Raw genomic sequence first — 16,579 nt, 5'->3', positions numbered from 1 at the left:
CAGCGCTGGTCGGGTGTTCTCTCTGTTATCTGTAACCCCTGTAGCTCCTCCCCCTGATACCGCGGTCACGTGCTTTTAATATCAAATGTCCTTTATCCACCACGCCTCCTCTCTCCTCTGATAAGCTCCGCCCCTCCTCCTTGGTCACGTGGTAGTGACGTCTTCTCAGGTCCTTCAGCTATTTCCGTGTATGAGGTAGGGAGCAGCGCTGGTCGGGTGTTCTCTCTGTTATCAGTCCCCCCTGTATGAGTGTGTATACAGAGAGCTGTCAATCATTGAATGACCCCGCCCACTGGACTCCTAGCCGGGATTTAACCCCTCCAGTGCCGGCCTCTTTGGGGTAAGTGGTTATTTCTGGTCTTTGTAGTGGTCGGGTATTTTGTGGGACGAGTCGTGTTTTGTAATGACATAATATTCGGGACATACAACTTATTCACTGACTTTTATACATTTCTTGTTAATGTCGTTCACCGTGCGGTTTAAGGGAATGTTCACACGTAGCGAATACGACCCACAACACGCAAGGAAATCACCCCGAATATTCACCCCAAATGGTGGACGTATAATCCTCCCGAATATCTACTACAGAAATACAACAAGGCCGATCCTCACCTCTCCGAGCGTTACCATAGCAACACGTCCCTGCTCTTCCGGCCGTGTCCAGGTGACCCCTATAATGACATGTGACCTCTCCGGCCTGTGATTGGCTGCAGGGGTCACATGACGCCTTCTTCTTTATATATGTGTAACCTGCAGCGTTGCTGTGAACACGCGGTGGAGCCGCAGAGGATTCTGGGAACAATGGCGTTTGTTGCGGAACTTGACTTTCTCATTGAACTTAATGGGGAAATTCTGCAACAAATGCGCCGCGAATCCGCGGTATAAATCCGATATCCTGCGTGTTTATAATCCGCACCGCAGGTTAACCCCTTAACCTCCAGGCCAGGTTCTGTTGTCGTTTTTCCCTCTTCGTCTTCTCGGATCTATAACTTCTGTGTATTTCTGTCGGTGCCGCGGTGCGAGGATTAGATTCTGCGGGACGAGTTGTAGATTTTCAGGGCGTCGTATAAAGTATCACATAATGTCACTGCAACTGCAAAACTTCTATGTGAGGGAAATGGGGAAAATCTGTGATTCCTCCAATGTTTTTCGGTCTTATTTTTACGGCGATCACCGTGTTGTAAAAACGTCCACGTAACATTATTCCGCAGGACCGTGCGGTTACCGTGATAACAAATTTCTAGAGTTTTTCATGATGTGCGACATTTACAAAAAAACATTTTGGTTTCATTTTCTTTTTTATTTTCTGTCGCCAGATTCTCATAGTTGCCAACAGTCCTGGATTTACAGAGACAGTCCCGGCAAATTACTGTACTGGACGTGTCCCGGCCATATACAATTGTATCTGCATCCTCAGGACACCGATACAGTTAAATACTATGGTGGAGCAGGAAACTATCCGCTCCCTGCTCTGCCATTCACTCCTTCTGGGGTGGAATCCCCGGCCAGAGCGTTGGCATCACGCTGGCTGGGCATTCTACTCTTATAGGGAGGGCTGTGTGTGGCACTATCTACAGGGGGCTGTGTGTGGCACTATCTACAGGGGGCAGTGTGTGTCACTATCTACAGGGGGCAGTGTGTGGCACTATCTACAGGGGGCAGTGTGTGTCACTATCTACAGGGGGCAGTGTGTGTCACTATCTACAGGAGGGCTGTGTGTGTCACTATCTACAGGAGGGCTGTGTGTGTCACTATCTACAGGGGGCAGTGTGTGTCACTATCTACAGGAGGGCTGTGTGTGTCACTATCTACAGGGGGCAGTGTGTGTCACTATCTACAGGGGGCAGTGTGTGTCACTATCTACAGGAGGGCTGTGTGTGTCACTATCTACAGGAGGGCTGTGTGTGGCACTATCTACAGGGGGCAGTGTGTGTCACTATCTACAGGGGGCTGTGTGTGTCACTATCTACAGGAGGGCTGTGTGTGTCACTATCTACAGGAGGGCTGTGTGTGTCACTATCTACAGGGGGCAGTGTGTGTCACTATCTACAGGGGGCAGTGTGTGTCACTATCTACAGGGGGCAGTGTGTGGCACTATCTAAAAAGTGTGTGTGGCAGTACCTACAAGGGGGCTGTGTGGCTCTATCTACGGGGAGGCTGTGTGTGGCACTCTCTACAGGGGGCTGTGTGTGGCACTCTCTACAGGGGGGCTGTGTGTGGCGTGCTATCTACATGGGGCTGTGTGTGGTACTTTCTTCAGGGGACTGTGTTGGGTGTGTGTGTGTGTGTGTGTGTGTGGTGTGCTATCTACAGGGGACTATGTGTGGGGCTACCTGCAGGGGTGTGTGTGTGGGGGGGCGCTATCTACAGGGGGCTATATGTGGGGCTACCTGCAGGGGTGTTGGTGTATGGCGCTATCTGCATGGGGCTGTGAGTGGCGCTATCTGCATGGGGGCTGCGTGTGGCACTCTCTACAGGGGTGTGTGTGTGTGTGTGTGTGTGTGTGTGTGTGTGGCTATGTACAAGGGGCTGTTTGTGGCACTATGTACAGGGGGTTGTATGCGGCACTATGTACAAGGGGTGTGTTTGTGTGGCATTATGTACATGGGGCTGTGTGGCGCTATCTACAGGGCGCTGTTTGTGGCACCATGTTCAGAGGGTGTGTGCGGTGCTATCTACAGCGGTGTGTGTGTGTGTCTGTGTATTGCACTCTGCAGGGGGGTGGCATTATCTACAGGGGTGTGTGTCTTTATCTACAGGGGGTTGTGTGTGGCGCTACGTACAGTGGAGTATGTATGGCACTATCTACAGGGGGTTGTGTGTGTGGCGCTCTGCAGGGGGGGTGTGGCGCTCTCTAAAGGGGGTGGTGTGGCGTTATCTACAGGGAGTAGTGTTTGTGCCACAATCTACAGGGGGAGTGTGTGGCACTATCTACAGGGGGAGTGTGTGGCACTATCTACAGGGGGCTGTTTTACATAGTTTGTACGGTTGAAAAAAGACACATGTCCATCAAGTTCAACCAAGGGATGGGAAAAGGGAAGGAAAAATTTCTACACATAGGAGCTAATATTTTTTTGTTCTAGGAAATTATCTAACCCTTTTTTGCAGCATCTCCTGTCCCTGCTGTGACGGCTCCTGCGGTGTCTACTGTCCCTGCTGTGACGGCTCCTGCGGTAGGCTATTCCATAGATTCACAGTTCTCACAGTAAAGAAGGCTTGTCGGCTCTGCAGGTTGAACCTTTTTTTCTCCAGACGGAGGGAGTGCCCCCTTGTTTTTTGAGGGGGTTTTACATGGAACAGGATTTCACCATATTTTTTGTATGTGCCATTAATATATTTATATAAGTTAATCATGTCCCCCCTTAGTCGTCTTTTTTCAAGGCTAAATAGGTTTAATTCTTTTAATCTTTCCTCATAACTTAGATTCTCCATGCCCCTTATTAGCTTCGTTGCTCTTCTTTGCATTTTTTCCAACTCCAGGGCATCCTTTCTATGAACTGGAGCCCAGAACTGAACTGCATATTCTAGATGAGGCCTCACTAATGCTTTGTAAAGTGGTAATATTACATCCCTGTCCCGCGAGTCCATGCCTCTTTTAATACACGACAATATCCTGCTGGCCTTTGAAGCAGCTGATTGACACTGCATGCTGTTATTGAGTTTATGATTTACAAGTACACCCAGATCCTTCTCAACAAGTGACTCCCCCAGTGTAGCTCCCCCTAGGACATATGATGCATGCAGGTTGTTGGTACCCAGATGCATGACTTTACATTTATCTACATTAAACTTCATTTGCCAAGTGGACGCCCAAACACTTAGTTTGTTTAAATCCGCCTGTAATTCATGAACATCTTCCATAGTCTGAACTATATTACATAGCTTGGTGTCATCTGCAAAAATAGAAATAGTGCTATTAATCCCATCCTCTATATCATTAATAAATAAGTTGAATAATAGTGGTCCCAGCACTGAACCCTGGGGTACACCACTTATAACCGGGGACCATTCAGAGAAGGAATCATTGACCACAACCCTCTGGATACGGTCCTTGAGCCAATTCTCAATCCAATTACAAACTATATTTTCTAAACCTATAGTCCTTAATTTACCCATTAGACGTCTATGAGGGACCGAGTCAAATGCCTTTGCAAAGTCCAAAAACACTAAATCCACAGCGGCCCCTCAGTCTAGGCTTCTGCTCACCTCTTCATAAAAACAGATTAGGTTAGTTTGACAGCTTCTGTCCTTAGTAAAACCGTGCTGGCTGTCACTTATAATGCTATTTATTGTCACATAATCCTGTATATAGTCCCTCAATAGCCCCTCAAACATTTTCCCCACGATGGATGTTAAGCTTACTGGTCTATAATTACCCGGCGAAGACCTAGAGCCCTTATTGAAAATCGGCACCACATTTGCGCTGCGCCAGTCCCTTGGCACTATACCACTCATGAGAGACTCTATGAATATTATGACGAGGAGGACAGAAATAACTGAACTAAGGCCTCATGCACACGACCGTGTTTTTGCGGCCGCAATTCCCCCGAAAATCCACGGGAGAATTGCGGCCCCATTCTTTTCTATGGGGCCGTGCACACGACCGTAGTTTTTGCGGTCGGTGCACGGCCCGGGAGCCCGGACCGCAGAAAGAACGGGCATGTCTTATTACGGCCCGGTTCTGCGGTCCGGGCTCATTGAAAACAATGGCCGCGGCCATGTGCGGGCGGCCTGCGGCTGACAGTCCGCTGACAGTCCGCAGCCGGCCGACCCGAAAATCACGGCCGTGCACACGGCTACGGTCGTGTGCATGAGGCCTAAGCTCTTTAAGAATTCTAGGGTGTAACCCATCTGGTCCCGGGGCCTTGTGCACATTTATTTTATTTAATTTAGCCTGGACCATCTCTACATTCATCCAATTCAGTATATCAACTGATATATTAACAGCACCGGCAGCGGCTACATCAGTTGCTCCTTCTTCAGTTGTATATACAGAGCTAAAGAACCCATTTAGTAACTCTGCCTTCTCTTGATCCCCTGTGATCAACTCCCCATTACCATTATCTAGGGGTCCTACATGTTCAGACCTTGGCTTTTTTGCATTTATATACTTGAAGAATTTTTTGGGATTTGTTTTACTATCCTTGGCCACCTGCCTTTCATTTTGTATTTTTGCTGATTTTATTACCTTTTTACAGATTTTATTAAGCTCTTTATATTTTACAAAGGCTACAGCTGTACCCTCAGATTTGTATTTTTTAAATGCCCTTTTTTTGTCATGTATTGCCCCTTTCACAGAAGGTGTAAGCCATGTGGGGTTTAATTTGAGTCGTTTATACTTGTTACCTGTAGGAATACATTTTGCACTATAATTACCCAAAGTAGATGTGAAAATCTCCCATTTATCATTTGTTCCATTATTTGACATTAGTTCTTCCCAGTCTATATCCTGAATTGCAGCCCTCATCCTGGGGAAATTGGCTTTCCTAAAATTAAATGTTTTTGCCCTCCCAGCCTGCGTTTGTTTTTTACAGTATAGGTAAAATGTAACTATATTATGATCACTGTTACCGAGGTTTTCACGAACATTGACATTCCCAACAAGCTCTGCATTATTAGAAATGACCAGATCCAACAGAGCTTCACCTCTAGTCGGGTCTTCCACAAACTGGCCCATAAAATTTTCCTGCAACAGGTTGAGGAAATGTCTCCCCTTTGCAGTTGAAGCCGAACCATGACACCAATTAATATCCCGGTAATTAAAATCTCCCATTATCACTACAGTGCCCGCCTGTGCAGCCCGCTCCATCTGTTTATATAGTTGACCTTCCATCTCCTCAGTTATATTGGGGGTCTATAGATTACACCAAAAGTAATTTTTTCAGTGTTTACCTCCCTTTCTAGTTCCACTCACAAGGTTTCAACCTCCTCACAGTATTCACCCACTATTGTCTCTTTCACACTCGCCTTCATATCGCTTCTCACATACAGACATACACCACCACCTTTCCTATTTGTCCTGTCTTTCCGAAAAAGTGTAAAACCCTGTAGATTTACAGCCCAGTCATGTGAAGAGTCTAGCCATGTTTCAGCAACACCAACTATATCTATATTTTCTTCCAGTATTAAGGCCTCCAGCTCCCCCATTTTGCTTGCTAGACTTCTGGCATTTGTGAACATACACTTTAACTTGCCTTTAAATGTTTCACTTTCAGTATCAGAAATGTGATTATTTGACATTTAGGCCTTTTTTATTTTCACTGCTGTTTTGTAACGAAAGGATCTCCTTATCTTGTTGTCTAGTCCTCTCCTCACCGTCTGTTTCTCCCCCCACCAATATAGTCTGACCCCTCTCTAACCTAACTACCCCTTTATTTTCTACATTGGCCTCCCTCCTCAGTCCTAGTTTAAAGAGGCTCTGTCACCAGATTTTGCAACCCCTATCTGCTATTGCAGCAGATCGGCGCTGCAATGTAGATTACAGTAACGTTTTTATTTTTAAAAAACGAGCATTTTTGGCCAAGTTATGACCATTTTCGTATTTATGCAAATGAGGCTTGCAAAAGTACAAGTGGGTGTGTTTACAGTAAAAGTCCAAGTGGGCGTGTATTAGGTGCGTACATCGGGGCGTTTTTACTTCTTTTACTAGCTGGGCGTTCTGATGAGAAGTATCATCCACTTCTCTTCACAACGCCCAGCTTCTGGCAGTGCAGACACAGCCGTGTTCTCCAGAGATCACGCTGTGTCGTCACTCACAGGTCCTGCATCGTGTCGGACGAGCGAGGACACATCGGCACCAGAGGATACAGATGATTCTGCAGCAGCATCGGCGTTTGCAGGTAAGTCGATGTAGCTACTTACCTGCAAACGCTGATGCAGAATCAACTGTAGCCTCTGGTGCCGACACGATGCAGGACCTGTGAGTGACGTCACAGCGTGATCTGGCAGAAGCTGGGCGTTCTGAAGAGAAGTGGATGATACTTCTCATCAGAACGCCCAGCTAGTAAAATTAGTAAACACGCCCCGATGTACGCACATAATACACGCCCAGTTGTACTTTTACTTTTCAACACGCCCAGTTGTACTTTTGCAAGCCTCATTTGCATAAATACGAAAATGGTCATAACTTGGCCAAAAATTCTCGTTTTTAAAAAATAAAAACGTTACTGTAATCTACATTGCAGCGCCGATCTGCTGCAATAGCAGATAGGGGTTGCAAAATCTGGTGACAGAGCCTCTTTAAATACTCTGCCACCCCAGCTAGAATTCTCTCCCCCAGCACAACGGACCCCCTTCCATTTAGGTGCAAATCATCTTCAGAATACAGTTAGTACCCCAATGAAAAGTCAGCCCAGTGCTCTAGGAACCCAAAGCCTTCTCCTCTACACCAAGACTTAAGCCATGCATTTAACTCCCTGAGCTCCCGCTGTCTTTCCTGTGATGCGCATGGCACAGGCAGTATTCCTGAGAATACTACTTTGGAGGTCCTTCCCTTCAGCTTGTAGCCTAGTTCTTTAAAATTATTCTTAAGGCTCCTCCATCTACCATTTATTCTGTCGTTGGTACCGACATGGACCACAACAGCTGGATCATCACCAGCCCCTCCCAGCAATTTGTCCACCCGTTCCACCACATGCCGAACCCTGGCACCAGGGAGACAACAAACCATTCGGTTGAGACGGTCTTGGCGACAAATTATTCTATCCGTCTTCCTGATTTATAGAATCCCCTACAACTATCATTTGTCTTGCCTTACCTGCATTACCATCCCGCCGACTACTAGCTGGGCTGTTCTCCCGGCTGTTAGGGAGATCAGTATCCACTAGGGCTGCCATTTCTGAGACTGACACCCTCGCATCATCACCCAACTTGGCAATTTTGCTTGGAATGTCAGAAACCGGATTGGCCTTCCTTTTCTTTGACCCCTTTCTACTGCCCCTAACTACATTAACCCAGTTACTTACCTGATCCTGCTCACCCATGTCTTCACCCTCCAGTTCTAACCCACTAACTGCATGCTCCGTGAGCAGCAAGCTCAGCTCAAGATTGTCTATCGCCCTCAGTGTTGCATTCTGCTCCTCCAGATCTCTAATGCGAGCTTCCCCGTAACCAACATGCTCACATCTGCCACAGAGGTATTCACCCTGGAACTCCGGCTCCAGTCGTGTATACATATGACAAACTGTGCACTGAAGAAAAGCTCCAATCTTGCTATCCATTATCCAAATTACAACAAAACAGTGAAAAATTGTCAAAGTAAAAGAAAAGAAGAGTACTTACTGGGGCTTCAACTCCTCTTTTCGAACTCCTCTTTTCGAACTCCTCTTTTCGAACTCCACTTAGATCACAAGCCACATAAACCACCAAGCTCAGAAAGAGCAAGCTCAAAATGAGGTCTGCTGACTAATTTATACCACCTGTGTCCAGTTAACCTTTTCCCCCTAGTCAGCTGGTCATCTGGAACGAATCTGCAAGGGATAAAAAAAACGGTTTTAAATTGTGTGAGTTTTTGCTATCTTCTATTTGATGGCTCTATCTAAAGGATGTGTGTGTGGCATTATCTACAGTGCGGTGTGTGTCGCTATCTGCAGGGCAATGTGTGTCGCTATCTACAGGGGTGTTTGCGTGGCACAGGTGGTTGTGTGTGCGGCACTATCTACGGGGGTTTTGTGTGGCGCTAACTACAGGGGTGTGTGTGGCACTCTGCAGGGGTGTGTGGTATTATCTATAGGAATTTGTGGCACTATCTACAGGGGATTTTGTGTGTGGCGCTATCTAAAGGGGGTGGTGTGGCGTTATCTACAGTGGGGTGTTCGGCGCTATCTATAGGGTGTGTATGTGTGTTTGGCACTATCTTCAGGGGGAGTGTGTGGCACCATATACAGTGGGGTGTGCGACACTATGGAGGTCTGTATGCTTGGCACCATTTACAGGGGGTGTGTGTGGCACTATTTACAGGGGAGTGTGTGGCACTATCTACAGAGGGGTGTGTGTGTGTGTATCTACAGTGGGGTGTTCGGCGCTATCTACAGGAGGGTGTGTGCGTGGCCTGTCTAAAAGGCGGTGTGTGGCATTATCTACAGTGGGGTGTGCGGCGCTATCTACAGGGGTGTGTGTGGCACTATCTACGGAGGGCTGTCTATCTACAGGGGGGGTGTGGCACTATCTACAGGGTGTGAGTTTGGCATTATCTACAGGGGTGTGTGTATGTGTTCGGCACTATCTACAGTGGGGGGTGTGTGGCACCATGGACAGGGGGTTGTGTGTGGCACTATGTACAGGGAGTTGTGTGTGGCACTATGTACAGGGGGTTGTGTGTGGTAATATCTACAGGGGGTTGTGGCGCTATCTACAGGAAACAGTGAGTGGCGCTATTTACAAGGGGCACTCAGTGTGGCACTCAGTGTGGCACTATCTACGCTGGTTTTTACGCTGCCAGTAGTGGTCAGCACATATAGTGATAAAGTGAGACATCACCTGCCTCTAAACAACCACATACCCAGAGAGAGATACCGGCCACCATAATGGTTGTCAGCCAAACTAGTGCAGAATATTTTGTCTGTTTATTAATATGGAGAAATTCTGGGAAGCCACGCCCCATAACCCACATCCACCAGATAAGTCATGCCCATAAGCCACACCCACCAAAGAAGCCACACCCTAAGTGTCCCTGGGGAAAAAAATGTTGGCAAATATGTATACAGAGCCAGAACTTTTTTATTTTTCCGTGGATGGAGCGGAGTGAGGGCTTATTTTTTGTAGGACGAGTTGGAATTTTTTGATCACTTTTTAAGACTTTTTTTTTTTTTTTGCGCTTCTAGTGTTTTGTTTTTGTTTTTTCTTGCATCGTTCACCGTTCGGGTAAATAACCTTTTATTATAATCATTATGTTTATGGATGCGGTGATACCAGTTATATTTATTTTTGTGTTCTTTACGTTCCTTTAACCCCTTCCCGCCCAATCACGTACAGTTACGTGATTAAAACTGGTGTCTTACCGCCTTTTCACGTAACTGTACGTGACGGAGATGAAGCTGGCTCAGGAGCCGAGCCAGCGACATCACCGCCGGGTGACAGCTGTATGTTACAGCTGTCACACTGAGGTATCGGCCAGGACCGGAGCTAGCATCCGATCCGGCCGATTAACCCCTCACATGCTGCGTTCAATAGAGATCGCAGCATGTGATGAGTTTATAGCCACTGGCACCCAAGAAACGTGATCGCTGGGTTGCCGGTGGCTGCAAAGGCGATCGGAGGGCTAATACTTACTTCCCGGTCTGCCAGTAATGGAATCCTCCTATGCCCCGTCGTCGGCGGGCCCAGGAGGCTTCCGGTACCATCGGCAAGATGGCGCCGGCTCAGCTTCCGGCTCAGAAGCTGAGCCAGCGTCATCAGCAGTGGGTGTCCGCTGTATGTTACAGCGAACACCCCGATCTATCGCCAGGAACCGGAGCTAGCTCCGATTCCTGGCATTAACCCCTTCGATGCAGCGATCCATTGTGATCGCTGCATCCTAGAGGTTTGTAGCAAATCGGCAGCCTTGCCACGCGATGGCAAGGCTGGCGACTGCTACTATGGCAACAGGAGCCCTAACAATGGACTCCTGTCTGCCATTACGTAAGCTGATTAGGCACCGCCCAGAGGCGGAGCCTGATCGGCTTGCTGTCAGTGAACAACTGACAGTTCCAATACATTTCACTACATAGGTAGTGCAATGTATTAGAACATCAAACAAACAGTTGGACCTTCAAGTCCCCTAGTGGGACTAAAGAAAAGTGTAAAAAAAGTAAAAATAAAAGTTGTAAAACATACAATAAAAGTTTCAAGTAATAAAATAAAACACAATCGCCCTTTTTCCCTTATCAAGTCATTTATTATTGAAAAAAATAATAAAGCCATACATATTTGGTATCGCTGCGACCGTAACGACCTAAACTATAAAAATATTATGTTATTTATCCAGCGCAGTGAACGCCGTAAAAAAACAACCCTCAAAAACACTGCCATAATTACTGTTTTTTTTGGTCACTGTCTTCCAAAAATTGAAATAAAAAGTGATCAAAAAGTCGCATGTATCCAAAAATGGTACCTATAAAATCTATACCTCGTCTCGCAAAAAACAAACCCTCACACAGCTCCATCGACAAAAAAATTGAAAAGTTATGGCTCTCACAACTTGGCGACAGAAAAAATTCATTCTCTTTCCAAAAGTAATTTTATTGTGCAAAAAGTTATAAAAAAGTTCTATAAATTAGGTATCGCTGGAATCGTACTGACCCGCAGAATAAAATGTAACATGTAATTTATAACGCATGGTGAACGTTGTATATTAAAAAAAATAACTAAAAAACGATGGCAGAATTGCTGTTTTTTTTGTCACCTTGCCTCCCAAAAAAAGGATAACAAGTGATCAAAAAGTTGCATGTACCCCAATATGGTACCAATAAAATCTACAGCTCATACCACTACGTCTATGAAAAAATTAAATAAGTTAAGACTCCAATAAGTCAGGAAAGAAATATATCCAGTTTTGCCGGCCTGAGGGGAACATTTCTTCTGTTTCAAAAGGCGATGTATCAAGGCACTAAAATTAGGGAGGGTGCCTGTATTATACCAGGACAACACTTTCCCGGCACAATTCCCCATGCTGCAAAGGTGCAGAGTGTGGACCAAAAGGATAAGGAAGGACATTTATCAGTGCGACACCGGCCTGTGCAGAAAGGATCGATCACAGCGTAACACACATCTATGGATCATTTTATTCTTTTTTTTACCCCATTATTATACCACCTAACTATGCCCCTGATGTACTCTGCCGAGCTCACATGTACCCCCACATTATAAACGGAAACACCAGTGATACTCCAAACAAAACTATTACCAAGCAAATTCCACCCATCTGAGCCCTACAGTGTGCCCAAACAGCAGTTTACGTCCACATATATGGCATCGCCATACCCGGGAGAACCCTTTTAACAATTTTTGAGGTGTGTGTCCCCAGTGGCATAAGCTGAGCATGACATATTTGACAATGAATTGGCATATCTAGGGAAAAATTTTAATTTGTACCTTCGGCAGCGCAATCATTTATGGAAAAGACACGTGGGGTGAAAATTCTCACTACACCCCTTAATAAATGCCTTGAGGGGTGAAGTTTCCAAAATGGGGTCACTTCTCAGGGGTTTCTTTTATTTCACATCAAAGCCTCTGCAATTGTGAACCAATACTTTATATGTCGCCAAATTAGGCCTCAATTTTACATGGTACTCTTTCACTCCTGAGCCCTGTCGAATGTCCAGGCAAAAGCTTAGGGCCACACGTAGGGTGTTTCTAAAACCAGGAAACACCGCATAATAATTAGAGAGCTGTCTTGTTATGGTGGCACAAGCTGGGCACCACATATTGGCATATCTATGGAAAAAAATCCCATTTTCACTCTGCAACATCGAGTGCACACTAATTTCTGCAAAACACCTGGGGTTAACATGCTCACTACACCGCTAGGAGAATACCTTGAGGGTGTTGTTTCCAAAATGGGGTCACTTCTGAGGGGGAACCACTGTTTTGGTTCCACATGGACTTTGCAAATGCAACATAGCTACCAGACACCAAATGCAGCAAAATCTGTACACCAAAAGCAAATGGCGCACCTTCCCTTCTGAGCCCTGCCGTATGCCCAAACAGCAGTTTATGACCACGTGTGGGGTATTGCCGCACTCCAGAGAAGTTGCTTTACAAATGTTGGGGTTCTTTTTTTCCTTTATTTGTTGAGAAACGTAAAAATTTGGAGCTAAAGCTACGTCTTATTGAAGAAAAAGGATTTTTTTTATTTTCACTGCCCAATTCTAATAAAATCTATGAAACACCTGTGGGGTCAAAATGCTCACTACACCCCTAGATGGATTCCTCAAGGGGTGTAGTTTTCTCAATGGAGTCACTTTTTTTGGCGTTTTCACTGCTTTGGTCCCTTAGGGGCTTTGCAAATGCGACATGGCCTCCGCAAACCATTCCTGCTAAATTTGAGCTCCAAAAGCCAAATAGCGCTCTTTCCATTCTAAGCCCTGCCGTGGGTCCAAACAGCCATTTATTACCACATGTGGGGTAATGTTTTACTCAGGAGAAATTGCTTTACAAATGTTGCAGTGCTTTTTCTCCTTTAGTCCTTGTGGAAATTAGAAAAAATTTGCTAAACTTACATTTTCTTTGAAAGAATGTAGACTTTAATTTTCACGGCCTACTTCCAATAATTTCTGCAAAAAACCTGCGGGGTCAAAATGCTCACTACACCTCTAGATAATTTCCTCAAGGTGTGTAGTTTCCCAAATGGGGTCACTTTTGGTGGATTTCCACTGTTTTGGCACCGAAAGAGCCCTACAAACCTGACATGGTGCCTAAAATCTTTTCTAATAAAAAGGAGGCCCAAAATCCACTATGTGCTCCTTTGCTGCTGAGGCCTGTGCTTCAGTCCATTACCACACTAGGGCCACATGTGGGATATTTCTAAAAACTGCAAAATCTGGCCAATAAATATTGAGTTGCATTTCTCTGGTAAAAACTTCTGTGTTACAGGAAAAAAAAGATTAAAAATGAATTTCTGCAAAAATAAAATGAAATTTGAAAATTTCACCTCTACGTTGATTTCATTCCTGTGAAACGTTTAAAGGGTTAAGAAACTTTCTAAATGCTGTTTTGAATACTTTGAGGGGTGAAGATTTTAAAATGGGGTGACTTTTTGGCCGTTTCTAATATATAAGGCCCTAAAAGCCGCTTCACAACTGAACTGGCCCCTGTAAAAATAGCCTTTTGAAATTTTCTTGGAAATGTGAGAAATTGCTGCTAAAGTTCTAAACCTTGTGACGTCATAGAAAAATAAAAGGACGTTCAAAAAACTATGCCAATCTAAAGTAGACATATGGGGGATGTTAATTAGCAACAATTTTGTGTGGTATAACTGCCTGTCTTACAAGCAGATACATTTACATTTAGAAAAATGCTAATGTTTGCAATTTTTCACCAAATTTTGGAGTTTTTCACTGATAAAAATTGAATTTAGCGACCAAATTTTTCCACTATCATAAAGTCCAATGTCTCACGAGAAAACAATTTCAGAATCGCTTTGATAGGTAAAAGCATTCCGGAGTTATTACCACATAAAGTGAAATATGTCAGATTTTAAAAAATGGTCCTGAAGGGGTTAAAGACAAATTGGGAAAAGGTTTTATTTTATATTTAATATTTTGTAGAGAACTAAACGCTTTATTTGAATATTTTTAGCAAATTGTATTACTCCCCTGGGGGACGTGAACTAGTGATGATTAGATCGCTGGTACAATACACTGTAACACTAATGTATCGCAGTATATCGTGATTAAGATGAAGGGGTTAATAGGAGCAGAAATATGGCAGAACTTCATTACCCCCCAGGCTGCGATGACAACCATCCATACCCCGTGATCGTGTCGCGAGGGGCTGATGATCTGTCAGAGAGGACCCCCCCCCCCCCCTCTTTCTTACAGCTTAGATTCTGCAGTCGATATTGACCACGGCATCTAAGTAGTTAAATGCCCGGGGTCGGCGTTCCCTCAGGTCTCCGGCCTTTGCAGCAGGTGTCAGGTCTTCCCTATGTCATGTGAACAAGTCCTGAGCGGTAAATGTCCTGTGCAGGAAGGGGTTAAATGAGTAAAATACAAGTTTATACTGAATCTTATTCCACAAAACAATGTATTACTCTGCTCCGCTCCACCTGCGCTGTAATATGATGAAAAGAGATCACACTGCATGTTCCCTATATATAATGTCACCTCAGTTGCTGCAGAACCTCACACCTCATATCAAACACTGACTGCATAGTGTGCACCACGTCTTGTGAGATGTCAGCAATGTCTCCGCAGTATCCGCCATGTGTCAGGTTGTCCGGAGTCAGGTCTTCATTGTCTGGGGGGGAATTTCTTCATTTTACTCTTCTCACCTGAGAGATTTGCCATAAATGTCTGATATATGGGGGTCCCACCTCTATGTGGAGAACGGGGGTCCCCCAGCCCGCCTGGTGAGGTGATGACTACATCCAGGTGGAGAATGAATGGCGAGTTGACCACACATGTGCACGACTCTCTCCATTCACTTGTATAGGAGTTCCAGAAACAGCCGAGCACGGCCAGAGGTGGAGCCGCATCTATCAGACGTTTCTGGCATATCCTGGGGAGAAATGTCCGTGTTGGGAATACCCCTTTATTCCATGTGGTGACGGCTCTGAGAAGATGTTTCCCTCAATGATCAATAAGTGAGGTTCTGTATGTCACACATGATGTTGTCCACTGTATGATCTCCATCTTCTCCTTTCTTCATAAAGACGTCTGCAGTACTAGATCCTCCAGTTTTCTCATCTTCTCCCCCATAACGTTCCTTCTCCTGAATGACCCACCAAGGATGGACAAGGACAGGAATGAGATGAGCAGAAGAATATTCGACTTCACCTTGGAGATCATCTACCTGTTGAGCGGAGAGGTAAACTTTTCTACATTATAGAACAAGTCACACATAGGGAAGGGACAATACATAATAGGAAGAATCCGGTGTCCTGTATAACAGCGTCCAGACCTTCCAAGTGACATCAAGAAGCCACCAGCAGAAAAGCTGAAGATCAGCCACCAATATGGTCAGTTATGTGTCATGTCACCAATGCAGCAATAGTAATGTTGTAGAGCAATGAGAATGACAAGGAACCAGGAGGATCAGGACTACATCTATATAGAAACATAGAAGATGACGGCAGGAGGAGAGCACATGGTCCATCTAGTCCCCCCAATATTATTTACTTTTTAGTTTTGGCCTTGTTCTATATTCTCATTGTCTTTTTGTAGGTGAGGTCTCCAGTATTACAGATGGGGGGGTCACTAGAGCTCTATACAGCGGGGTCACAATCTCCCTCTCTACTGAGGGGGGAATACTGTGTTCAGTTCTCTAAGTGTCTCTCTCCATACACAGGAGTACACAATAGTGAAGAAGACATCGGGTGACTGTACGACTCCCATCATCCATGAGTCAGGAGGATGGAGCAGTAGTCAGAGCCCCATCACAGAGCCTCCCCCTCACTCCTGGATACATGAGAAGAAGATCTTAGAACTGATCTACAAGATGACTGAGCTGCTGACTGGAGAGGTGACACTGCTGGGAATGCTGGGAAATTCTACAGTAACAGCACTGGAGGTGTCTGGGTGATGACTGTATCATTGTGTGTGTCAGGTTCCTATAAGGTGTCAGGATGTCGCGGTCTATTTCTCCATGGAGGAGTGGGAGTATCTAGAAGGAAACAAGGATCTGTACGAGGAGGTCATGATGGAGAACTACCGGCCGCGCACATCACAAGGTAAGAAGATATAGATATTATATTTTGTTTGTTTATTTTTTGAAGTGTTAATTTCGTAATGTGCAGTATATACAGACATGGGATTCCTGATCTCTGATCATACGTTCCTCGCTTTGCTGCAGTGCTGCACTAGGTTATGTTCACACGCAGAAGTTTCCATATATCTGAATGTGGTTCTTTCTGCAGTTGGTACATGAATTTTTAGTAACCACG

The 16,579-nt window shown here is 45.2% G+C and overlaps 1 protein-coding gene across 1 annotated transcript; it reads left to right on the top strand.

The window, feature by feature from the left end:
* Positions 1 to 74: 74 nt before the first annotated feature.
* On the top strand, positions 75 to 16,218 carry LOC142702436 (oocyte zinc finger protein XlCOF29-like). Its single transcript, XM_075848177.1, has 3 exons — positions 75 to 340; positions 15,350 to 15,504; positions 15,985 to 16,218. Exons 2-3 carry the CDS (start codon positions 15,427 to 15,429, stop codon positions 16,216 to 16,218), a joined length of 312 nt encoding a protein of 103 aa, XP_075704292.1. The 5' UTR covers positions 75 to 340; positions 15,350 to 15,426.
* The last annotated feature ends 361 nt before the right edge of the window (positions 16,219 to 16,579 follow it).

Source organism: Rhinoderma darwinii, chromosome 1, assembly GCF_050947455.1.
Source record: "Rhinoderma darwinii isolate aRhiDar2 chromosome 1, aRhiDar2.hap1, whole genome shotgun sequence".
Taxonomy (NCBI): Eukaryota; Metazoa; Chordata; class Amphibia; order Anura; family Rhinodermatidae; genus Rhinoderma; species Rhinoderma darwinii.
This window is presented reverse-complemented; position numbering and strand designations above follow the sequence as displayed.